This window comes from Gopherus flavomarginatus, chromosome 9 (assembly GCF_025201925.1).
Source record: "Gopherus flavomarginatus isolate rGopFla2 chromosome 9, rGopFla2.mat.asm, whole genome shotgun sequence".
Lineage (NCBI taxonomy): Eukaryota > Metazoa > Chordata > Testudines > Testudinidae > Gopherus > Gopherus flavomarginatus.
In genome coordinates, this window is record NC_066625.1 from 19734425 (window position 1) to 19759381 (window position 24957).

The following is a 24957-nucleotide window of genomic DNA, read 5'->3' on the forward strand; positions in this document are numbered from 1 at the left end:
CTGCTGTCCCAGCCCAGCAAAATACATTATCTAGGATAGCCTTCTCTCTGGAGGGGAATGTTCATGTCACTATCTCACTGTATTTGCAGTGCTGCAATGATCTCAAAAGCACAATAAGTGGCACAATCAGATTGGCTTCACTGTCACCAGATTATAAAAACTTTGCTTCTAGAACTCACAGGACACTGTAAATGGGTGTGGCGGATGCCACTTGGGTTTTACAAAATGAGTCCTGGGAGAATGATGCACTATTTGATCACTGTTTTGCTGGTCTGTGAATACTAGTTTGCTTTCCCTTTGCTCCCTTGCAGATTGCATTTACCATGTTTGCGGTCTACACCCTGGTGGACGAGCAGCACGTCCTAGATGCTCAGAAAGCCTTTGTTTCTTTGACCCTGATCAACATTCTCAACACTGCTCACTCTTTCCTGCCATATTCCATAAATGCCGCTATACAGGTTAGTTGCAGGCTGTGTTCTCATTTGCTTGGTCATTACTTTCCTTTGCACATCGCTGGTCCGAGGTGAAGGTAGGGATTTCTTAAGGAGCGGCACACTCCTAGCTTAGGTCACGTGGGGAAGGCCATGGGAATCAGGGAGTGGAGCATGAGGGCATGCAGTCATCCAGATGCGTGGAGCCTTCTGGGTACTGCTGTACAGTCCGTGTTCCATAAGGGTTAGCAAGAGCAGTTTTTTCACTCTGTTTTGGCTGTCATCATGAAATGTAATGTTAATGATTTGGGTTTATATTCATTCACATGGAACAACAAGGATGTATTGAGATCAGGGGCAGTCTTAGGGATTGGTTAAGTAGGCTGCCACTTATCCCATATAGCAAGATGGGACCGTATCTTCCAGGATGCCACATCTAAGAGTCTGACAAAATAGCATTGTGATGGTCAGACACAGCAATGGGCCGATTCCAGTCCACTCTTCTGCAGTCGGGAAGAGGGTGAGCTCCAAACTCCTGCTTCAGAAATGTTTTCTTATTTCTGGCCCATTCCTGTGCAGAAGGCACCACTAAATCTTGGACGTGCTCCAGGCTCCATTATACAAAGCGGGGTGATTAAAGCAGACTGAGACAGAAGGGGAAGGGTTCTCAGCACTAGCCCGTGAGAAGAGGGGGAGTTGTGAGTGAGCACAGCTAACCCAAGCCAGGGAGATGAGGAGGAACATCTGCTGCTTCTAGCAGAAGTGGGGAAGCTGGGTTCTCTCCTGCCCTCCAAGATGACTGTCATTGCACCTCATTGAAAGAGCATTAGAGCCAGTGAAAAAGGATTCTGGGACATATTTGGGAAATGATGGCCAACCGCAGACCTCCGAACAGAAAGAGGTGCACCCTTCCAGAGGAAGAAAGGACATGGAACAACTGGGTATTGCAGAGCTGGATGGGAACAAAGGTAAGTGGTATGGAGAAAGGACACCAATGCCCATTGCTGCCTAAAGCACCAAGAACACTCAACTGTCAGTTTAATTTTCCACAAATAAACTGCCAACACCGAGACAATACCATTGCCATGGAAATGACTTGAGTTGGGCATTCACTTGAATTGTAACCCGTTTACTATTTTAAATCCATTGGCTGGTTTGTGTGTTTTTAAATTTCAGGCCAAGGTTTCCTTAAGCCGTTTAGCTGCCTTTCTTAGTCTTGAAGAGCTGGATCCGAACAACATGAGCACAGTTACCTCAGACCGCTGTAAGCATTGCCCTAGGGTGATTGCCCTCAGTGAGGAGCGCATAGCACTCCGCTTCCACTAGTATTAGTTACACACAGCACAGGGAGAGTGTGCCAGGTAACATGTGGCTGTATCGCCATTATAGCCACTAGTTTCATTCGGTTCTCTCTCCGGTATATTTATGATTTGACAGATACAATTTTTATCCTCTATGTGTATTTTTCTTCCCCCAAAAAGAAATAATCCGCTGCTGTCAATTAAGCTTTTAAGAGGAGGGCCAAGAGAAGATTTGATAGCGTTAATGCTCTTAATTGTAATAATTAACTTCCTAGAATGCAGGCCTTAAGGATCACTGAATAACTCAAGGAAGTGATGAGGGGCCTGCAGGCCACATCCTCGGCTAGTGTGAATCAGGATAGCTAGCCAGCTGAGGACCAGACCCACAAAAGCTCGTCCCTAAGTCACTAGGACAAATCTAGCCACTAGCGGATATTGACCAAAAGTCACTTTATCTGTTGGTTTGGTGATCCCGCTCTAATTGCTAGTGTATACAGATCCAGACTAACACGGCTACCCTCTGATACTTGGCATTCTACTTGTGCACTCAGTTTTGTGATAATTAACTGCATGAAACTTTTTTAAGCTATTGAGAACATAGATGATTTATTACATTGCAGTAAATAATTATGCAAATAGAAACAGGTACATTTATGTACCTATCTCTAAATACCCATATATGCCTTTCATGTCTCTCTATATGTTAGCACAGAATGGTATCACCGTAAGGAATGGAACATTCAGCTGGTGCAGAGGAAGCTCTCCTTGCATTAAAAGGTACAGGCTTTTGTTTCAAATAAATATTTCCAGCGATTCAGTGATCACCACCAGTGCTGATCAGCAGCCCTGCAAAGTGAATCCAGCGAGGTCAGTACAGGATAGTTAGAGGGATTTCTGAGCTAAATTTCCTACATTTTGTTTTTTTCTAAACATAGTTCACCTTAAATTGCAAAATCAAACCATGCAAGACATTTACTGTACCTGTGTCCATTCCAAATGTGGACACACTAGTAGGATGTCCCAACTCTATAGCTGGATTCTCAACTAGGCACATGGGTATGTCAAACTGGCAGTTATCAGCCCAAACACGAGTTTCGAGTGTCCTAATAAGACAACATGCTAAACAATCTGTTCCACTTGGCATTTAGCTGCAGAACTCGGAATACATTTCCCAGACCTGAAGAAGAGCTTCATGTGGCTCAAAAGTTTCTCTCTCTCACCAACAAAAGTTGGTCCAATAAAAGATATTTCCTCACCTACCTTGTCTCTTTAATAAGATAGCTTCCTTTGAAAACTGGAACAGTCGTATGTCTTTCCTTTACAGTGCAAGCCATTTTATGCCATTCCATACGTGAGGTCCATTCTTGTGACCTTGCAATGCACAGCAGTTCCAGAAATGGATAATATTATGAAACGCAATAACAAAAAGTTAAGCGTATGCAGTGGAAGAGAGGGGTAAAGCTGACAGTACCTGAGATGGGCTCAAGTCACAAATTTGGATCTGAATCCTGATTTTGAGCATGCCAAAGTGCAAGGCCATTAAGATCCAGTACTTTGGCTGAACTGAAAAAGCTGGGGCACAGCTGGGGAACCACTGAAAGACTTGCCAGAAACAGACAGGAGTGGAGGAGCTTCATCGCTGCCCTGAACACCAGAGGCGTAATGGGAACATGATGATGACGACAACTTTGGTTTAGACCAAATACAAATAGATGGGCCTGTTTCAACATTTACATCTAGATTTCAAATAGCCTCAAACAGGTTAGATCTGGGGTTTTGTTTATAAGAGCCCGTCCCTAGATGATAAAAAGCAACAATGAGCAGAATGGGACAGTGGCATCCTGGCCAGAGACAGCTTTGACGGGATGAGTTTTGAGCTGTCAGAAAAAAGGGATGGAAAGTTAGTGTGGCAGAAGGAGATAGTTCATTTGTCCCATATAATGGGACCTGACAACTGGCAGAGGGAAAGGGAAGCAACTTTTTTCTCCTCTCTTCAAGAGACAATAGCAAAAATGTTGCTAGTTTCCCTTGCAAATGCTGCATCTAAAAGGTACTGACAACACTAACCTGGGGAGATGCGGGCTTCTCTTTTTGCAGGATAAATCTAACCGTGCCCCAAGGCTGCCTACTTGTTGTGGTTGGCCAGGTGGGAGCTGGAAAGTCCTCCCTGCTGTCCGCGTTACTTGGGGAGCTGCAGAAGTTGGATGGCTACGCAGCTATTAAGGTAAAGCTCTCCCTGAGTGTTTGCTTTTGATCAGCACGTACAAGCAGTTACCATGCTGACAAAGTTGCACATGGAGTCGCTGATATTTGGTGAAAACCCATCTTTTGCCAAATGTTGACGGAGGAGGGGCAGCTGAGCAAGGAGCCCTGGGCTGGCTGCAGGGTTGCCTCCCATCTTGCTCCAGTCACTTGGGTAATGACCAGGGACTAGGGGAGGCTGGGTTGTATTCTCTGCTCCGGCACTGACCGTCTGTGACAGCTTGGACGAGTCATTTCGCCTTTCTGTGTCTCAGTGTTCCCATCTGTAAAATGGGGCTAATGACGCTTCCCTTACTTTGTGAAGTGCTTTGAGATCTATGGGGAAATAGCACTCTATAAGAGCCACTTACTGTTAGTCCTTGGGGGCTCATATTTTTGCATTACAGAATGGCAGTAAGGTAAATCTAGGGAGGTGATTGTAGAACACCAGATTTCTGCTCTATAGAATATATATATATATATATGGCCTCTGAGAGGCTTGTGAAAGAGACAAATGAATTAGTGATTTCACCCATTTCCATTGTATAGGGCACAGTAGCTTATGTCCCCCAGCAAGACTGGATACAAAATGCTTCAGTGGAAGAGAATATCATCTTTGGAGACGAGATGGATGAAAGCTGGTATAACAGAGTGATTGATGCTTGCGCACTGCAGCCAGACCTGGAGAGCTTCCCTGCAGGAAGTAAAAGTAAAATAGGAGAGAAGGTATTTGACCAGTTACTATCCCCCGCCAAGCTTTTCATAAGTGCCTAGTGACTGTGGGTGTCCAGCTTGAAACACCTTAAAGGGAGAGGGCAGGTGCTCAGCACTTGCTGAAAAATCAGACTCTAATTTAAAGGTGTCAGACTGGCCACCTGAAAGTTGAGGCACCCCAAACTAGGAGAAATGGGTGAAAAGAGCCAAAATCAATAACTCCAAACTGTCAGAGGGTCCCTTCCCGCACGGTTGCAGAAATTGATCACACGGAGCTGACTGCTTCTGCCTTTAGTAATGAAAGCACTTCTGGGATCAAGAGGGTACAGTGCTACATGAAATTTTATACAGCAAATGTATAAAGTGCCATTAAACTCGTTAAGTTTCAGTGTAAGATAGTGAAGAGGGTCAAAACACATACCAGAGCATATGAAATACATCATTGTATTTCAACAGGGGATAAACATATCTGGAGGGCAGAAACAAAGAGTGAGTCTTGCTCGTGCGGTGTACAAGAAGGCAGCTGTTTACCTGCTTGATGACCCTCTTTCAGCCGTGGATGCCCAGGTTGGACAGCATATTTTTGAACACGTCATTGGACCCAATGGCTTACTGAAGGACAGGGTACGTAAACAAATTCATATCCCCCATCATAAATAATAAACAAAAAAAATGGCTTTGGTCGTCCAACCTCTTTCAATGCCTGCCTTTGGTAGGAACAATCACTACATCCTATCGGTCTGCTCTCTGCCCTTGTTGAATATCTGCAGCGACAGCACCTTGTGGTGTTAAAAAAAATTGTCCTAATATCTATCCCAAGTGTTTCTCTTTGCTTTCTTCTTCCTGAACGATGCTCTTTGTAGTCCTTATTCTTGTAGGAAACAATCTGAGCATCACCTCTAAGTGCAGTAGAGTGGAGAATTGGTCTGCTGTATGGTAGTTTCGCAATCTATGCTATGGCATGGGCTTTGTTTTGTTAGCATGTAAGTTCTAAGTGTCTGTGCTTTATTAGCTGGCACTCTTTTGTAATTGACAAGTATGGAGCAGAGCATTCGGACAAAACCAAGATTCAAGTCCAACATTAATGCATAAGTAGAATGGATTCTGGAAGTGCTGATTATTAGTCTAGTTAGTGTAAGATGTATGGGTAAGAGTTCAGTAAAAGGCTACATTAAAACAAGCAACCAGTGCTTACAGATGTCAAATTTGTATTCACAGTTAGATTGTCTATCAGCCTGTCAATGTAATTATGAGATTGAAATTCAGAAAGAGACATACAGAACTGACTGTAGACTTAATCAGCACTTGCAAAGAGTTTGATTGTATATTAGAAATAGAGACATGCTCACGTCTTATTTTGAAAAATCTTTACTGACTTTTTTCCCACATACAATTGTGTGGAAATATCCTTGGAATTTCAAATCAAAGGGCAACTCCGTACCAAGTGTAACTTCACCAAAGTTAATGGAGTTGCAGAAGGGATGAATTTGGCTCTAAGACATTCAAGTTAGTGACAATAAATCTGACCTAGAATCCGAGGAATGCCATCCAAGTTGAGAGGTTCAGCCTTGGTGGTAACATCAGTGGTGAAAACTGACTAGATCAATCGCATTGCCAGAGGCGCCCATCTGTGCAGTCCCTTCAGTAGACAGAAGAGGCTGCGCTGGGCAGCAGAAGGCTGGAGCAATTATAACTGGTATTTATTTATTTAAAGTAGACTCGTGTTCTGGTGACCCATGCAATCAACATTTTGCCCCAAGTGGACAATATTGTTTTGATGGTGGATGGAGAGATTTCCGAAACTGGCTCCTACCAAGAACTTTTGCAGAGAAACGGGGCTTTTGCAGACTTTCTCCATTCATATAACAATACAGAAGAAAAAGAGGGCTGTGATTTACAAGGTACACCAACTGAATAACTCTCCTTTTGGTTTCATGATTCATGTGTTTTCTGATTAATGAATGTTGTCTCAGTGGGAATCCACTGCTGTTCACACAGGGGAAGAGCAAATGAAAGAACATATCAGGAAGAGCCAATCAATAATCATTAGCTTTTTTCTATTCATGAAATCTCAGGCATTTTCCCATGAGATCCCATACTGTGATGCATCCCACTAAATGGGGCTATATATGCATGATACATGAATGCTACCATCTTATTAGGCAAGGATAATGCTATTAACACACATTATTCAATGCCTGTGCCATCACTGCAGCTTTGCTGAGGTGACTCACAAACACTTAGCTTTATTGGGAGTTCTTTCCAATGATCCCTCGTTCTCTCAGAGGCTAAACAGAACAAAGGAGGATGTGAGGTATTACAAGAATATTTATTCCACAGCTGCAGAAAGCACCAAGGACATCATCGCTTCCAGAAATGCTGTGTCCCCAGGAAAGCTCTGCAGGTGAGTGTAGACCACTGCCTCAGACACCAAAGCCCATTCAAGTCAATGGAGAGATTCCTGCTGAGTTCAGTGGAGTTTGGACCAGGCTGTAAATGAATAGGATGTGCCCATGGATGGAATGCAGGGCTGTGAACAGGCACCACCATCTATGAGTACTTTTAATAATGTTTTCTCTCTACTTCCCAAGGAGCTGTAAGTTTCCTCCCCAGAGTTCAGATGCTAGGCACTTCCATACCATGAGGGTGATAGAGTTGCTCCTCTTGTATTAAAACCACAGATCAACCAGTAGCAGTTAAAGGGGGGTAAGTAATCCTGTCAGGCCAGAGAGAAAATGAGTAAGAGATCGCAAGGTAAACAAGACGACATTTTTGACGGAAGCCATAATGGGTTGTCAATCACAGTAACTGACAGACAGCTCCCATAGGAGGCAGGTTCAGACCCATTAACAAGTGAACTGTTATTTGTAAAGTTTGCTTAAAATATTTGATTCACCAAGGTTATTAGCCCTCACTTGTGTGGCGCATCACATAGTTAACAGAATCATCATTGCTTTTGGATGGTGCTGGATTGACAGCATTAAAGGCTGAAGTCTTGTGGATTATCCTCAGAACAGTAAAAGCACCAGCAGCAGCACTGCAAGTTTCTGTCTGCCAATGTGCCACCTCCCTGCGTGAGAGGGTATTTCAGTCTCTGTACCCATTTAATCCTTGGCCTCTCTGCTGAGACTCCATAATTGTTGCCAGTTTGGGGAATGTGAACATCTGTCTACTGGGAAACAGACTGAGACCAAACATTTCATCCAATCCACAGTTGGATGCTAAGAAGCTTTGTTCATCTCCAATCTGTTCCGGATTCACATTGCTGGAGGTGTGCCCTTAATGCAAGGAATGCTCTGAGTAATTCCGTGAACCACAGAAACCACAGCCCTTTAAGTAAGGCTTAAAAACTTCATGGTCTTGGATTAAAAAATAACGGTGTTTGTTTTGCATTTATAAATCGACAGATCTTCTATTATGAGAGATGGCGCCAAAGCCATAAATCAAGACTGCACAGCTGCTACAGCCCCAAAAGATGTGGGAAGATTAACAGAAGGGGAAAAGGTTCGGACCAGCAGGGTAACTGCAGCAATTCCTTTTAGAATAATGAAATATAAAATAAACCTGTCATAGCAACAGGAACTTACACTAAGATCCTTAGCTAGTATAAATCAGCATAACACCGTGCAAGTCAGAGCGACACCAATTTGCACCAGTTGAAGGTCTGGTCCTATTCAACCTTATTTTGTGTAGCATCTTTCATACCAACTGTGTTCCCAAAAAATGCTTTATAGAGCTAAAGTGTAGCTAGAAAATTTGAATAAAACAGCAACAGAGGGAGAGAAAATTGTGGAGATGAGGAGGAAAGTCTTTCCGTTATGATGAGTGGAGAGACACAAGACTGTTTCAAGTGGCTAGTGCTGCAGAGGGAAGGTCTTTTGAGTCAACTGGGGGGAAGTGGTGTGAAGGGACAAGTGAGACAAGTGACAGGAGACACATAAGGTCAGATAAGGTTCATGGAGGGCAGCTTAACCCTGTCCTGAAATGTATGATTAGAAGTGCTGTTGTTACTCTTCCATGGCTGCGGGTGAAGGCAGAGATGGGGCTTGTGGAGGTCAAGAACAAGGGATGTGCGTTAACAGGTGAAAGGATGCAGGCATGGATGAGGATTTCAGCAGAGGTGGAGTCCAGAGTGCAGTGTACCCAGGCTGTGTGAGGGGTGATGATGAGGAGACTTAGGAGATGTGGGAGGGGAAAGAATAGTCAGGATCAAAGGTGTAAAGTAAACCCAGTTACAGAGAACAGAGGCAAATGGGAGGTCTAAGTCCCAAAGAGGTTGGGGGGGGCAGTTGTTTAAGGAGAGTTGTGTCCAAGGGAAGCACATTCAAAAGACGTTGCTTTCATCTTAAGGGCCAGATGGCAATCCCTGCACTCCTGCTGGTGATCAGTTACTCACATGAGTAGTTAATGAGTCTTGTCAAGTAATCACTCACCAATGGGAATAAAATGGATCATATCATCACTCAAAGGGATAGTAAAATTCATTACAGCAAATAATGACACTTTCACCCAATAAGCATTTGTACATTGTTTGCAATCACTAGTTAAAACCTTGAGCTTGGTCAACATGGCTTCAAATTATTCATCCTGCATTGATAGGACAAAGAGATTAAGGAGGCTGTCATGGCATGCAATGCGTAACATGGAACATACACCATACAGCATTCCTTTGCTTAGGAACAGACAGCTTAACAAGCCTGACCCTTCTTTCCCTCCTCATTGCTTCACTCTAGGTCAATATTTCCATTTATCTGGATTACCTGAGGACCACAGGGCCTCTGATCTGTTTGTACATTGTGCTCTTGTTTGCGTGTCAGCAAGCTGCCTCGTTTTGTCGCGGTTACTGGCTCAGCATGTGGGCAGATGACCCTGTTCATAACAGAACACAGCAGCACACAGAGCTGCGAGTTGGAGTCTTCGGTGTTCTTGGAGTCCTTCAAGGTTTGCTTGACCCGGTCACCTAATTCTTCTGCATATCATTTGCCTCCCTCTTTTCCATTCCCAGGAAATTTTCCCATCAAACAAACTTTGGCTTGTCCTACGGGTGCTGGGCTCTTGGCAACAAAACTAAAAGGCTTGGCATGGGATCTAAAAAAAAAAGTTCTGACTCACATTTGCACAGGGTGCACTGATTTTTTTTGATGGGTTTTTGTTGGTTATGGTATCTGAACAATATTTCCAGTGTCACTGCAAAAAACTCTGTGTGTGCATTGAGTTCTTCTCTCTAATGTGCATTGCAACTGAGCATGATGGGTCATTCCCCCACCTTTATCCATCTTGCCTGTCTTTGTCAGAACTGGTACCCATGAAAAATTCACCTGTTGGGGGCGATTATGATGTCAGTTTCACTTTTCCATCTCTCCCAATTTTATTCACTACTCCCTCTTTATCCCCCTCCCCTCTCGTCCTTTTACCCCCTTCCCATCCTCTCTTCACTCAAATCATAACTTAGCCAAATTAAAATCTCACTTCTCAATGAGGGCCAGATTTAATCTTTTTACCACCCTAGGCCTTTTGGATCTAAAAAGCTGTTAGAAAAAGGCTGCCAAAATGTGCATTATTTGAAATGTGTACACTGTTTAACTCTTCTCCTAATCAAAAATAGCTAAAATGTTTTGCTGAATCTTTCAACAACAAAAAATACGTTTAGGGCAGAAACAAAATCTGAAAAATTGTAAGCCCAAATGGTGAAAGTTTTGAACCAGTTAAGACAGGGGATTAGAATAGAAGCTGCTAGGCAACCTTAACTATAACGCAGTCCCTGCTGTAATAGTGAATCTAACTGGGTACATGGGAGTCTACCCAACTAGAGAGTTAATTTAATTCAGAGTAATCCCAGTTATTTGCACCATTCACTGGAGAACAGAGGGCTTCTAGTTTCAGGGGTGTTTGGTAAGAGACAGAACTAACTGTTCAATCAGATTTACACGTGCTGATGCCCATTCTGTGGCTATTCTGCAGATACAGTAGCCATACTACGGGCTCTGGAGTGACTGTTAGGCCATGTTAAGGTGACCAGACAGCAAATGTGAAAAATCGGGACGAGGTGGGGGGTAATACGAGCCTAAGTAAGAAAAAGACCCAAAAATCGGGACTGTCCCTGTAAAATCGGGACATCTGGTCACCCTAGGCCACTTCTACACTACCTGCTGGATCGGCAGATAGTAATCAATCTATCGGGGATCGATGTATCATGTCTCATCCAGACGCGATAAATTGATCCCCGAATCGAGCCCATACTCCACCTCAGCAGGAGGAGTAAGCAGAGTCGATGAGGGAGCTGCGGTGGTCGACTTGCTGCCGTGAGGACGGCCAGATAAGTCCAACTAAGATACTTCTTCAGCTACGCGAATAGCATAGCTGAAGTTGCGTATCTTAGATCGATTCCCCACACACACACACACAGTGTTGACCAGCCCTTAGACTGTAAACCACTTGGTGCAAGGAATGTCTTTTTGTTCTGCATTTGCACAGTGATGAGCACAATGAATTCCTGGTTCATGACTGGGGCTCCAAGGCACCAACTCAATATAAATAAAAAAAAATAGCAATAATAATAGACCAGCACCTTTCACCAGCACCAAAGTCACATTCAAGAAAAACTCCCATTAACATGCTTTCGGCTGAGAAATCTGAATCTAGGTTGTGACACTTCCCTTCCCTTCCATTGCAGCCATTGGCAAATTCGGATCGACCGCAGCCATCCTGCTAGGAGGAGTGATTGCATCACACAAGCTCTTTCAGCAGTTACTGGAGAATGTTGCCAGATCCCCAATGCTGTTCTTTGAGCAGACGCCCATCGGAAACTTGCTGAACCGATTCTCCAAAGAAACTGATGCCATTGATTCCGTTATCCCCGATAAACTGAAGTCCCTGCTGGGCTTCTTGTTCAGTTTACTGGAGATCTACACAGTTGTTATAGTGGCCACGCCAATAGCGGTGGTGGCGATATTGCCACTGACAGCACTATATGCCGTGTTCCAGGTAGGATTTTGAGATATGTGGCTGATCTAAGAACCCACCACACCCTTTGCTACAGGAACCTGCTCCCATTGTTTAGACTAACCTGAACCAGACCTTTTTGAGGGGCTGAGATTTTCAGTCAGTGTTTTTTCACCTCTGATTTCATGCCGGAATCAAAACCACCAGTGTCTATTCTTAAGAAGAGTCTTCCCACAGAATCCAGGCTCTCAGTAGCTGCCTCCGAAGCCTTACTAGAAGGCCTGAGATGTCAAGATGGTTTTAGGTGGAACTTCTGTGGAGATTCCTGATTGACATCAGTGTAAAGGCGATCAGACTAAGGCTCGAAGTGTTTTTCCTCTTCTCCAGTCTCCCTGTGCCACTTTTAACATAAAACATATGCCAGAGAGGCAAATGTTTTTCAAGGCACCCATTTATTCTCCCAGTCTGGTTCTCTGAAATGTCAAACAACTTTGCCAGAGGACTAGGGGCAGAGGAGGAGGGTGGTCAGGGGAATATCAAAAGTCTTGAGTACAGTACTTGTTACAGAAAATTAAGATCAGTCTGCTTTGCTACTTTAATGAATAAGGCAGGTAAACAACAAGGGATTCTTCATGAAATCCCATCTGAGCACGGAAGGATGGGATTGAAGCAGTCAGTACAACTCTGCAATTCCATTCACGTCGTGAAATTCTTTGATCGGTGTACCAGTCACACAGGCCATAATGAAATGGGGCAGGAAATCATCTGGTCCGTCACAGCAGTATGCACCACTTCAACAGACTGTTCTTTCTTGAGAACTCTGTTTGTCCTGGCACACTCAGTCTGCAGCAAGACACCCTGCTCTCGGGCATAGCTTGTTGTATTAGGTGAATGGTTCTCCTAAACTGTAGGTTGCTAAGCTGCTATCTTGAACTAGAGGCAAAGTTTAAGAGATCAGGAGAGATTTTAAAATGGAGGAAGTATAGAAATGATGGGTGAGATCCTGACCCCCACTCCCACTTAAAACAGCCAGAACAAGGACTTTTAGGACCCAGAGATTCCCCCGATGCAGGTATGTGGAGCATAGCTCTATAGCTGCTCTCCAAGGACTCTCTCTCAAATCCTGGCATGGGGGCATGCCAGGGATGGGATTGCAGCATGTAGCACTGTGGAGATTCCAGGTAGTGCTGCAGCCCATAGTCCAGAATTTAGACAATGTACCCATGAGCTCAAAGGCCTCCTTATACCTTACCCAAGCTACAAGTTCTGTGCCACAGTATCTCACCCAGTAAACACATACTACCCGCACATTAGGTTTTCTAACATCAGATTAATGTGCACTGCTGTATTTTTTTTTTGCATCATTTCTAATTTTCTGAACATGATCAGTTCCTCTGATGAATTAGCCTACTGGGGGAAACATACTGGTAGTCACATGCCCTTTCCATTTCCCTCTGTCTCAGAACTTCTATGTTGCCACCTCCTGCCAGCTGAGACGCCTGGAAGCTGCGAGTCGCTCGCCCATCTATTCCCACATTTCAGAGACGTTCCAAGGGAGCAGCGTGATTCGTGCTTACAAGGAGCAACCGAGATTTATTTTACAGAATGATTCCAGAGTGGATGAGAACCAGAGAACATGCTTCCCTGGGGTCGTTGCTGACAGGTATGGAGCTGCAAATATAGGGGATACTATCATGTTATTCTCATGAAGCCATAGATTAGTGCAGCCCTTCTGCCAGGTGGAGTCGGCAGCAACAAGGGCTGGGTTCAGTATCTAAGGGTTTCTCTTAACAAAAGACAATAGAACCAGCTTGAGTCCCCAGTCAGTAATCTAGAAAGCTAAACACTTCCCCCAGTTGGTGCCTCTAAGTGGTAATACTTCCCTTCTCACCAGCATTGAGTCCCCGTACAACAAAATACAACTTTGATTAAAAGGGAAAAAGAGGGGCCTACATTAATCTGGGGGCTTGGCTACACTGGAGAGTTGCAGCAGTGGTGGTGGGTTTACAGCGCTGCAACTTACTCACCGTCCACACTTGCAAGGCACATACAGCGCTGCATCTCCTTGGCTGCAGCGCTGGCTATACTCCTGCTCTGCCTGGGGTATAAGGATTGCAGTGCTGGTGATGCAGCGCTGCTCCGCAAGTGTGGCCACGAAAAGCACTGTAATTGGCCTCCGAGGTATTCGGTGGTATCCCAGAATGCCTGTTCAGCCACTCTGCTGTTTTGTTGTGAACTCGGGGCTCCCGGAGCTGCTTATCTAAAAAACAAACACAGCTCGTTTGCTCGAGCAGAGGCAGGCAGGGGGATTCCTTTGGAATGTTCACAGTTTGCTTGAGGAGAGAAGCAACACGGCGGGGGAGGGAGGGGTGAGTCCGTTTTGGAGCAGCTGCTTATCTGGTCTGAAGGCTATTTGCATTTAGTGAATAAGAGAGGGGTGGGGGAAGGGGTTGAAACTTTTAAAATGATTGAAGGTAGATGCTGTGTATCTTCCAGTCCTTAGAACTTGCAAGGCAGGGAGCTGACACAGTGTCAGCTCCAAAAATCCACTCTCTGTCTCCCCCACGCTCCCTGTCACACTCCACCCCACCCCCCTCTTTTGAAAAGCACGTTGCAGCCACTTGAACACTGAGATAGCTGCCCATAATGCACCACTCCCAACAGCGCTGCAAATGCTGCAAATGTGGCCACACTGCAGCGCTGGTAGCTGTCAGTGTGGCCACACTGCAGCGTTTTCCCTACACAGCTGTACGAAGACAGCTGTAACTCCCAGCGCTGCACAGCTGTAAGTGTAGCCATACCCTGGGAAAACACCACAACCTAAATACAAAAGCATGTGACCATATACAAACACTCACCCCACAGTGTGTTGGGCAGCATCCTTTGCCTCAGTTTCTCCCCTTGTGGTGTGCAAGTCTGTGACCCGAGTCCCAGGGGAGGCAACTGAGTTCACTCAATTAGGATGAACAGCAGAAGAATGGGGCAGACAATCCCCAAAGCTGGTGGATATTCCAATGCTTTCATTCACCAACCCAGCACAAAACAACTTCTATAGTACCTCGCTGGTTACCCAGAAGCCAACAACACACTTCCCTTAAAGCAACCCAGCCTTAGGCCTCCACCCAGACCCCCAAATCAAATACGACGAGGATTACTGCAAACCTTATTCATCATATAAAAAAATTCTATCAATCCCAAAGGATCAGACACATTACCTCCCAGGTTAATGAATATTCCGGATCGTACCCATATACACGCTACAGCCAATTCTTATTAACTAAACCAAAATTTATTAAAAGAAAAGAGAGAGTAGTGGTTAAAAGATCAGTATACATACAGACAAGTACAGTTCTTGATATTAAATTCATAGCAGAGATGGTGAACTTTGTTGTTGTGAAGAGTTCTTTCAGAAATAGTCCGTAGGTTATAGTCCAGTGTTCATATTCAGAATGATTCCAGATTAAGACTGGAAATATCAATCTTGGGTTTAAACTTCCCCTGCGTGAAGCATCAAGCAGATCTGAGATCCAAAGGATTGGGACCCAAGGCATCTTTAAACGGTTTCCAGCCTTCTTTGACGGGTCCTTCGGCGAACAAAAGGCAATCATGGAGATTTTGAAGTAGACCTGGTTCTTAAACATTGCCGGTAATTAGGTACACAGATTAACATATGGCAATTGCCCATTTTTCCACCATTCCCAGATAATTTGCTATACATTTCAAAGAGAGATGAATACAGTGATATTACTATGTTTACAGCTCGTTTAAATGTTAATATGTCCTTTTGATCTCTGAATCAATAGCTATAGTGACAGACAGGAACATCCTACAAGAAAAAAGTACACACATACATTTGGTATCACTTCCAATTCTCTAACAATACAGGTTTGCATTTCAAAGTTCTAGCCTATCTAGCATGTAGTGGCCCTAATTACCTTTCACATACTTTTTAACACATCTCTAATGGTTGACTTTGGGCCATTTAGCCTGCAAGCTGCTTAATCCTTTCTGGCCACGTGTCACACTTGGTATAAGATCTGTTGCAATTATATAACAGTGGTAGCAACCATGATTTTGCATGGTCATATTTTAATCAGATAATGTCACAAAGTCCAACAAACAAACGTCCCTTAACACACCACTCCCTTTCCCTCCCCAGCGCCCCACTCATAGTTGATGGTCTTTGGTTAGCGAAGACCCAAAGTTCAGAGGTGCATTCATGAGGGAGTGGGGTTTACCACTCTCTGTTGCTGCTAGTCGCCTCCCACTGCTACTGCTGTCTCTCTGCCACCACTCCCCTGTCCCACCACTCCCCCTGTCTGCCGTCTCAGTGCCGCTGAGCTTCTGCAATGTCACATTCTGAGGTTCTACCACTTCACCCAGCTCTCAGTGATTTCAGCAGGTAGCAGGGAACCTCCCTGCCAGGGCAGTTTCTGTGTTGCTATTCCCCGTTCCCACACAAGGTCCAAGGCTTAAGCCTAGACTTGCTCAGTCTAGGAATCACCACTTGGAAACAAGGACTCTTAATTGAGTCTAAGCTCTGTCATTAAAAGCTGGAGAGGGGAAGGTCAAAAAGTGTCTAGAACTCTCAAGGCAGCATCCACAGTACCAGTTGGAACCCTTGTCCTTGTCCACTCATCACTGGAATTTGGCATCCTAGCCCTCTGCTTAGCAAGAGAGGTTCAGTTTAGGGTGACCCCCTCAATCAGGGCATGCTAAGCACAGTTCTGTTGCCCTTTACTCATACAATAAGGATAACAACATTTCATTATCCCTGCATTTGAATACTACAGTGATTTGTAACCCAAACCAGCCAAAATTGATCATTTTGGCAAAGCAGCTCCATCATGCTGGGCGCCGAGGCAGAGCAGCCATGTCTATGCAAACATGCTCTGCTCCTGAAGTCTTCCCTCCCCTCCTCCCCCCACCCCCGCAGTGCATCACTAGATGTCAGGGGTGGGGGGGGGGAGAGGAGGGGAGGGAACTCCTTCAGACCCAGCTTACATCAGAACTAACACCGAGGGAAGAGCCATTCATTGCTGGTGCCAGGCTCAGAGCAACAATTTCAGGCTCTGAACCAAAGCTGCTCACCTAGTGGAAATGATAGACCAGGGGTCAGCAACCTTTCAGCAGTGGTGTGCCGAATCTTCATTTATTCACTCTTATTTAAGGTTTCGCGTGCCAGTAATACATTTTAATGTTTTTAGAAGGTCTCTAAGTCTATAATATAGAACTAAACTATTGTTGTATGTAAAGTAAATAAGGTTTTTAAAATGTTTAAGAAGCTTTATTTAAAATTAAAATGCAGAGCCTCCAGACCGGTGGGCAGGACCCGGGCAGTGTGAGTGCCACTGAAAATCAGCTCATGTACTGCCTTTGGCACATGTACCATAGGTTGCCTACCCCTGTGATAGACTCAGGCTACAGCGGAAGAGCCGTGGCACAGTGCATGGAGTATTTACAGACCAGCACTGCTGTCCATTCCAGAGGCTTGCTAGCAGTTATGTAAAAAGCCAACCCCATGATCACAATGACCTTATTTAGCACCCTTCACCAAGAAGGTTCAAAATACATTTTACAAAAATAGTTGCAGGCAGTATTTGAAATTGAGAGGAAACGAGAACAAAGAAAATGGAGGTGGGCTAAATCCTCTCTTCTCTGCTTGCAGGTGGCTTGCTACAAACCTGGAGTTTCTAGGTAATGGTATTGTGTTGTTTGCAGCCTTGTTCGCTGTGCTTCGCAAAGCACATCTTAGTCCAGGGATTGTTGGCTTTTCCATTTCGTGTGCTCTTCAGGTAACTCAAAGCAGCAGTGCATGATTTTACCATCTCATCAGGTTACAGATCATTTTTTAAAATCCTTACCTGTATCACAAATAACTCTCTGGATCCAATCCTGCAGCCCTTACTCATTTGATTAGCACATAGATTGCGAGCATCAGGCTCTAGAGAATTAAAACTGGAAGAATTTTAAAGACTCTAATTTCCTTTCCACTAGTTGTGCCGTTTATGTTGGACATTTCTCAGCTTGGACAATGAGAATAGATTAACCAGCCTCCTATTTTTAAGATTTCCTAGGCAATAGCAAACTCTCAGGGTATGTCTACACTACGAAATTAGGTCGATTTTATAGAAGTCGATTTTTAGAAATCAATTTTATACAGTCGATTGCGTACTAAGCGCATTAAGTCGGCGGAGTGCGTCCTCACTACCGTGGCTAGCATCAACTTACGGAGTGGTGCACTGTGGGTAGCTATCCCACAGTTCCCACAGTCTCTGCCACCCATTGGAATTCTGGGTTAAGCTCCCAGTGCTTGATGGGGCAAAAACACTGTCGCGTGTGGTTTTGGGTACATGTCGTCAGTCTCCCCTCCCTCCATGAAAACAGCAGCAGACAATTGTTTCATGCCTTTTTTGCACGCAGATGTCATACCATGGCAAGTGTGCAGCCTGCTCAGCTTAACTCACCGACACCGCCGCTGTTGTGTCCTGGGTGCTGCTGGCAGCAGATGGTGCAGTAGGTCTGCAAACCATCATCATACACCACTTCCACTGCAACTCTGCTCTGCTGCTATTGCCTCGATAGCAAATTTTTCCATGTTTTCTGTCATGGGCTCCTGGCTACATGTGTTCTTCCTCAGGAAATGTGCACGGTGCTAACCATCATCCTCCACCACTTCTGCTGCCACTCTGCTCTCCTGCAGACACCATACCACAGCAAGCAGGGAGCCTGCTCAGCTCACCACTGCTGCTGTGAGCATTGTAAACACCTCATGCATTATCCTGCAGCAGGTGCAGAACCTGCAAAAGCAGGCAAAGAGGCAACGATAGCGTGATCACGATAGTGATGAGGACATGGACACGGAACCCTCTCAAAGCACAGTCCCTGGCAATTTGGACATCATGGTGGTAATGGGGCATGTTCATGCTGTAGAACACCGATTCTGGGCCTGGGAAACAAGCAGAGATTGGTGGGACACATAGTGTTACAGGTCTGGGATGATGCCCAGTGGCTGCGAAACTTTCACATGCATTAAGGACACTTTCATGGAACTTTGTGATTTGCATTCCCCTGCCCTGAAGCTCAAGAATACCAAGATGAGAGCAGCCCTCACAGTTGAGAAGTGAGAGGCGATAGACCCCTGGAAGCTTGCAATGCCAGACAGCTAACAGTCAGTCCAGTACCTCCCATTCAGTCCATGCTGGAGCACTTTTGTGCTTCTGGGACTCCATGATCACCTGTGCTGATGAGCTCTGCATGGTCATCTGTGGCTGATCAGCTCGCTATGCTGGCCAAACAGGAAATGAAATTCAAAAGTTCCCAGGGCTTTTCCCGTCTACCTGGCCAGTGCATCTGAGTTGAGAGTACTGTCCAGAGCAGTCACAATGGAGCACTCTGGGATAGCTCCTGGAGGTCAATACCATCGAATTGTGTCCACACTACCCCAAATTTGACCCAACAAGGTCGATTTTAGCACTAAACCCCTGACTGGTGGGGAGGGGAGTACAGAAATCGATTTTAAGAGCCCTTTAAATTGACAAAACAAGCTTGGTCGTGTGGATGGGTGCAGGGTTAAATCGACCTAATGCTGCTAAATTCGACCTAAGCTCGTAGTGTAGACCAGGGCTCAAGTACCCACACAATTGTGCAACATTTGAGTTGCATATACTGGAAGGGAATTTATTATTTTAAACATGATGCTTCCATTGACTTTTGAAAGAAAGCTTGGAAATATTTTCATTCCTTTCCAGACGTTAAGCTAATTTTTATAGACTCCCTTATTTTTTAATCTCAGTAACTCTGTCACTGTTATTTATAGAATATAGGACCTTACAGAGAACAAGTCTCAAATACATGCAACATCCATCTTGTTCCTTTGGATTTAAGCTTAAATGGTCACTCTAGTTTAACAGCCAAATGGTTTTCTTCCGTGTTTATTTTCCATGTTCGTGTGACTAGTCGCAGATTATCTTGAACGGTTTTCATGTCACTTTTACGAGCTGGAAATTTATCATAAGATAGGCAGCAACATCTAATTCTTGGCAAATTCGCACCGAGGTAGCCTCAGGGTGAGCTGGCAAGGCTCCTCCAATGTGGCCTGGCAAAATTTTCCAGAAAGGCCTGGTGTCAGCAGGATTTATTTTATCTTGCAAAACAATTTGCGGACAGACAATATCTTAATACTTTATCCAGGGAGGCCCCTTGTGAAAACATTGGGCCGGATCCGACAAAGTGCCAAGTACTTTGTAAGAACAGAGTCAAAGTCGGTATTTCATTTCTAACCAGTCCTCTTTCCTTTTGTAGATAACGGGCATTTTGAACTGGATGGTGCGCTCCTGGACAGAAATAGAAAACAATATTGTTTCTGTGGAGAGAGTGAGAGAGTATTCAAAAACTCCAAAAGAGGTAACTAGCCAACCATTGTTCTTACCCTTTGAACTAGAATTTGTCACAAACCAGATCAGCAATTTTTCTATTCTAAGGACCAACACCTCCTCATTTTAATTCCCAGAGACCCGGTTAGGTTATTTTAAAATAACTAGGTGTTCTTTATAACCTCTGCTCAGTTTATGTTCTTAAACCAGTGAAGCTGTAGTTGTCATTTTTAAAAAAGTATAATTTATTAACCGTTACCACACCCATGGAATGCACTGCAACGTTTTCTCCATGTTTAGAATAGGGACTAATTGTGGCATCTCATATCTGAGCTATAAGTGTTGACAGTTGCTAACCTTTTAATGACTGAGACCTATTTCTTTTATGCTACATAAACATTAAAAATGAACAGGTACTATCTCTTCATGTTGATCATATCAACTTATAGATTGAACTGAGTGTGGCAGAGCAAATAGTTAGAACATTCAGTATGGTTTCCTGATAATGTAATTAATCTGACATGCATAGAAATGCTTATCTCCAAACTTCAGTTAATAAAGTAATCTGGATCTCTGTATAAAGCAACTAATTTCAACTTCAGCATTTCCTTTATGAAGAATAAATGCTGCCTCTAGAGAAGCTTTTAAAAAGAGAGAGATCCAGAAAGAATTTTTGCACACATGCTCTGAGAAGTTTTCCATTTTGATTATAGCCATATTACTTGAAGACTTAACCCAGCTTAAGAAGGTGCTGTTTGTTTCTCTTTTACACAGGCTCCTTGGACTCTGGGCAGTAATTCCGCAAGTCAGGCTTGGCCAACTGAAGGAGCAATTGAATTTAGAAACTATGGTGTGCAGTACAGGCCAAATTTAGAGTTTGCACTGAAGAACATCAATATAAAAATAAACGGGCAAGAGAAGGTAAGCAACGCCATTTATTTCTTTGGAGCTGCATTTGTGAACAGTGCTTTAGAATAGGTAGCTGCTGCTGAACTGAAAACAATCCCTGTCAAAGAGTTTAAGGTTTGAAGACACAAAAGCTACACTGCATATAGTACGTTTGGCCTTCACAGTCTCCTAGCACACTGAGGAACCCCTTCTTAATATATGACTTTGTTCTCAGTTTTGATACTGTGTGTTTGGAATTCTAGTGAGTCAGATCCTGTTATTTTATAGGAGGTTGGCAGACCAGCTCTAAAGGAATTTGATGTTTATTTTAATCTAATGTAACATCAAAGCTCCTTTATATTTGGCAGCTATTCTGGTTTTTCTCCATTAAGGCAGGGGTCTCAAAGTCCTGGCTGTTGGCCATCTGCGGTCCGAGAACCTCCCCACTGCAGCTCGCGGAGGAGAGACGCATGCAGCCACACTGTTGGCAATGTTTGCTGCCGCTGCTGCCCCGCACAGCTCCCATTGGCTGAGGAAGAGGGACCGCGATACTATCACTAGTCGCTGGGCAGAGTCAGCATCATTAGTTGTTGGGCAGAGTCTGCCATGGAGGCAGCATCACTTTTTTCCACAATGAATAAAAACAAGTTAAACTACCAAACACAGCTCTGTGATGCACACCTTGCTGCAATCCTGAAGGTTTCCACTGCTCAGTCACTGAGGCCAAACATCAACAAACTGACAGAACTGAAGTGTTGCCAGGTGTCTGACAAACGCTAAAAACTCTCTGGCAGGCGAAGAACTGTATAAAGTTGTATGACAGTTTTATTATTTCTATGCAATTCAAAATAAAAAACACAATAGAAATGTTTTCTTTTCTGAACACCATCTTCAGTGACATTATCGGCCCGCTGGGAGGTTTTGAGGACTGGCACTGGCCCTAAGGTAAACTGAGTTTAAGACCCCTGATCTACGGCTTGTAATGATTTCCCTCTCTAATTAAACAATTTAAAAGTTCCCTATGGGTTGTTACCCAACTCTAAGAATGTTAGGTGAATATTATGACAATGTGAGGCCAAAGGTTCTTGGAGAAATGGTCAGATCCCTTCAAGTCACACGTGTCCCGGTCCTAATGACTATGTATCGAATTTATGCTGGAATCCACGTGGCTGATCATGTGTACCACCAAAACTGTAACCAAACGTGATGCCAATTCATGCCCATTCTCAACAGCTATTCCATGAGGCTGCAGTGGAAAGGAATTAAATCCCTGGCCTGGGATAGGAAAAATCGGCAGATATTGCATCCAAGATCTGCATAGGATAGACTGTTTGTCAGTCACAAATCCACTTGTCTTCTCCACCATTAACGCAAAGGAATAGTACCTTTACTTTGTAATCTGATGAAAGATATTGGATGGCTTTCAAAGAGGCCCAAGGAGAACAGCAGATGAAGGGAGAATAGCTTGTAGCTTAATGGGGTGTTTTTCTCTGACAGATGTGGTCAAAGGCTGGACAGATTTAACCAGTGGTTTGTTACCTGTCAATTCCATGGTCCTAAAATTTAACTATGGCTATGAGCCAAATGGTGTAAAGCATACATCCTAAATTTTCATTGTATTCTTTTAGATTGGCATCGCTGGAAGAACAGGAGCTGGGAAATCAACTCTTGCCATGGGTCTTTTGAGATTAATGGAAGCTGCAGAAGGCGAGATCTTAATTGATGGAGTGAATATTGCCCAAAGAGGCCTCCAGGACCTTAGAGCCAAAATAACTATTATCCCCCAGGTATGAAGTTAATTTCTAAGGCATTTATCAATTCTGCAGGGTATTTCCATTAAGATCCGTGACATGCAGGAAGGCTTAAGTGCAGTGGTGAGCTGGAGCCGGTTCCCACCGGTTCGCAAGAACACACTGTTGAAATTAGACGCTGGTGTAGAACCGGCTGTTAAGGGGTGGGTGGACAAACAACTCTGGTCCGGGGGAATGTCCTGTCCCCCACCTGAGCTCCCAGGAGTCCCAGCTTGGGAGGCTGAGGCTCCCATGGCCCTTCCGCCCCGCAGAGCCACAGTGTGCTGAGCCGCCGGCAGCTGGGCAGCTCAGCTCCTGAGTCCTGCCGCTCTGAGCAGCTGCTGGCAAGGTAAGGGGGAGGGGGAGTGTGAGCTCCAGGGCTGCCCGGGGGGGAGGGGGGGCAATTTGCCCCTGGCCCCACGAGGATGTCTCTGGGGCTGAGGTCCTCCTGCTCAGAGCTGGCGGGTCAAGTGGCAGGAGCTCAGCAACGAGCCAACGTTTTGTCGGGTGTAAGAAAAACACCAACAGCTACCTCACAATTATTGGGGGGGGGGGGGGTGATTGTAATAAACATGTAAAAAAAATTGTTTTTATTCTTAAGTATGACTCCCAATGACTCAATGCATTGCCATTTCTTATGGAGAAAGGTACAAAAAAATACTTACTGTGGAACATCCCTTAAATCAGAACTTTTTATAGGGAACCGGTTGTTAAGATTTTGGCAGCTCATCACTGCTTAAGTGAGTCACAGAGAGATAAATTCATTGCTTTTAAAAGGGAAAAATAACCACTGTAGCCACACTGTCTGATCTTCCACATAACACTGGCTGTAGCATTTCACCCTGGGATTCCTGCACTGGAAGGAAGTTAAGGAGCTGTGTTGCTTTGTAACAATCATTTTAGGAATCTTTTGTGCTGTGCAGGATCCAGTTTTGTTTGCTGGTTCTCTACGAATGAATCTTGATCCTTTAAACCAGTACTCAGATGAAGCCATCTGGACAGTTTTGGAACTCATTCAGCTCAAGAACTTTGTATTGGATCTGCCTAATCAATTGAACCATGAGTGCTTGGAGCAAGGGGAAAACCTGAGGTACTATAAGTGCAGAAAGAGAAAGGCAGTGCACATTGTGTTTGAGGGTCAGAGGGTGCACAATTAGTAAACATTCCTAAATGAGGGTAATAAATTTAAACAGAAAAATCTAATTTAGTAAAGCACAAAGCAATAGTCAGCACAGAGCAAACTTGCTGTAGCAGTATAATCCTTAGCACTGTGGAATTGCTTAGCTCATAAACTCTCTAGGGGGTAGGGGCAGTCTGTTCTGTTTGTACAGCACTTAGCACCATAGGCTCCTGGATGCTACTGCAACACAAATAATCTCCTAGTTTTTTTGGCTCCCTTCATGCTGCTATCTGCAGTGCTACCAGATAGCTGAATTAAGACCAGATCTGTTCTCTCAGACGATGCTGGTAGTATGGTGTCTACACGTGTTGCACATCTGGCCCCTCGCTCTTGTCCCCAGAAACAGACTAGGTGCACTCCTAACATTCCCAGCCTCCTGCCTCACTGGGGAAAGGCCATCAGCAGTTGTACTGCTTTCAGACTCATCATTGCTTTGAGCAGGGGGTTGCCCTAGAAGTCTCTTCCAACCCTAATGTTCTATGATTAAACCCAGGGAAAAGCAACAGCCTGTTTGTTCACCAACTGCCCTTCTTGCTTTCAGTGTTGGTCAGAAGCAGCTTGTTTGTTTGGCCAGGGCACTCCTGCGGAAAGCCCAGATCCTGGTGCTAGATGAGGCCACCGCAGCAGTGGATCTGGAAACTGATCTTCAGATTCAATCAACCATAAGGACTCAGTTCAAAGAGTGGACCGTGTTAACAATAGCTCACCGTATAAACACCATCCTAGATTACGACAGGTAACCTTTCATTGGTGTATTTGTTCACATTCATTTTCACAAGGACAGCAGAAGACGGAGGCAGGCTTTATAAACTGGACAGACCCCATAACATTTTAGAGAGTGACATCTCCTTGGAACCATTTAGGTCTCATTTCTGTCTATTTCTTGTTTACCCCACTCAAGATTCTGCCTTAGAATGGGCCTTCTCACCATTAATCCTGGTTAATCAGAGGGAAAATGAGATCTGTGTCCATCTCATGCTCTATATAGCCCTTTTTTGTCCACTCACAGATAAATCATTACTGCTGAATATCTCCTCACTGGAGCTCCTCTCCCCTGCTCAGATACAGCTCAGTGGTTTGGAGTTAAACCAAAGA

At 44.4% G+C, this 24957-nt stretch overlaps 1 protein-coding gene across 1 annotated transcript in view; it reads left to right on the plus strand.

Annotated features, from left to right (window-relative positions):
* ABCC6 (ATP binding cassette subfamily C member 6) overlaps positions 1-24957 on the plus strand; it is a 49293-nt gene that overhangs the window by 22564 nt on the left and 1772 nt on the right. The window contains exons 13-30 of the mRNA XM_050967687.1: positions 312-458; positions 1608-1695; positions 2440-2509; positions 3830-3956; positions 4523-4699; positions 5144-5311; positions 6405-6588; positions 7028-7091; positions 8095-8206; positions 9421-9628; positions 11361-11671; positions 13093-13292; positions 17298-17424; positions 19934-20035; positions 20779-20925; positions 22521-22679; positions 23606-23772; positions 24404-24598. Of these exons, the coding sequence (XP_050823644.1) occupies positions 312-458; positions 1608-1695; positions 2440-2509; positions 3830-3956; positions 4523-4699; positions 5144-5311; positions 6405-6588; positions 7028-7091; positions 8095-8206; positions 9421-9628; positions 11361-11671; positions 13093-13292; positions 17298-17424; positions 19934-20035; positions 20779-20925; positions 22521-22679; positions 23606-23772; positions 24404-24598 (2753 nt within the window). The remainder of the gene's footprint in view (positions 1-311; positions 459-1607; positions 1696-2439; positions 2510-3829; positions 3957-4522; positions 4700-5143; positions 5312-6404; positions 6589-7027; positions 7092-8094; positions 8207-9420; positions 9629-11360; positions 11672-13092; positions 13293-17297; positions 17425-19933; positions 20036-20778; positions 20926-22520; positions 22680-23605; positions 23773-24403; positions 24599-24957) is intronic.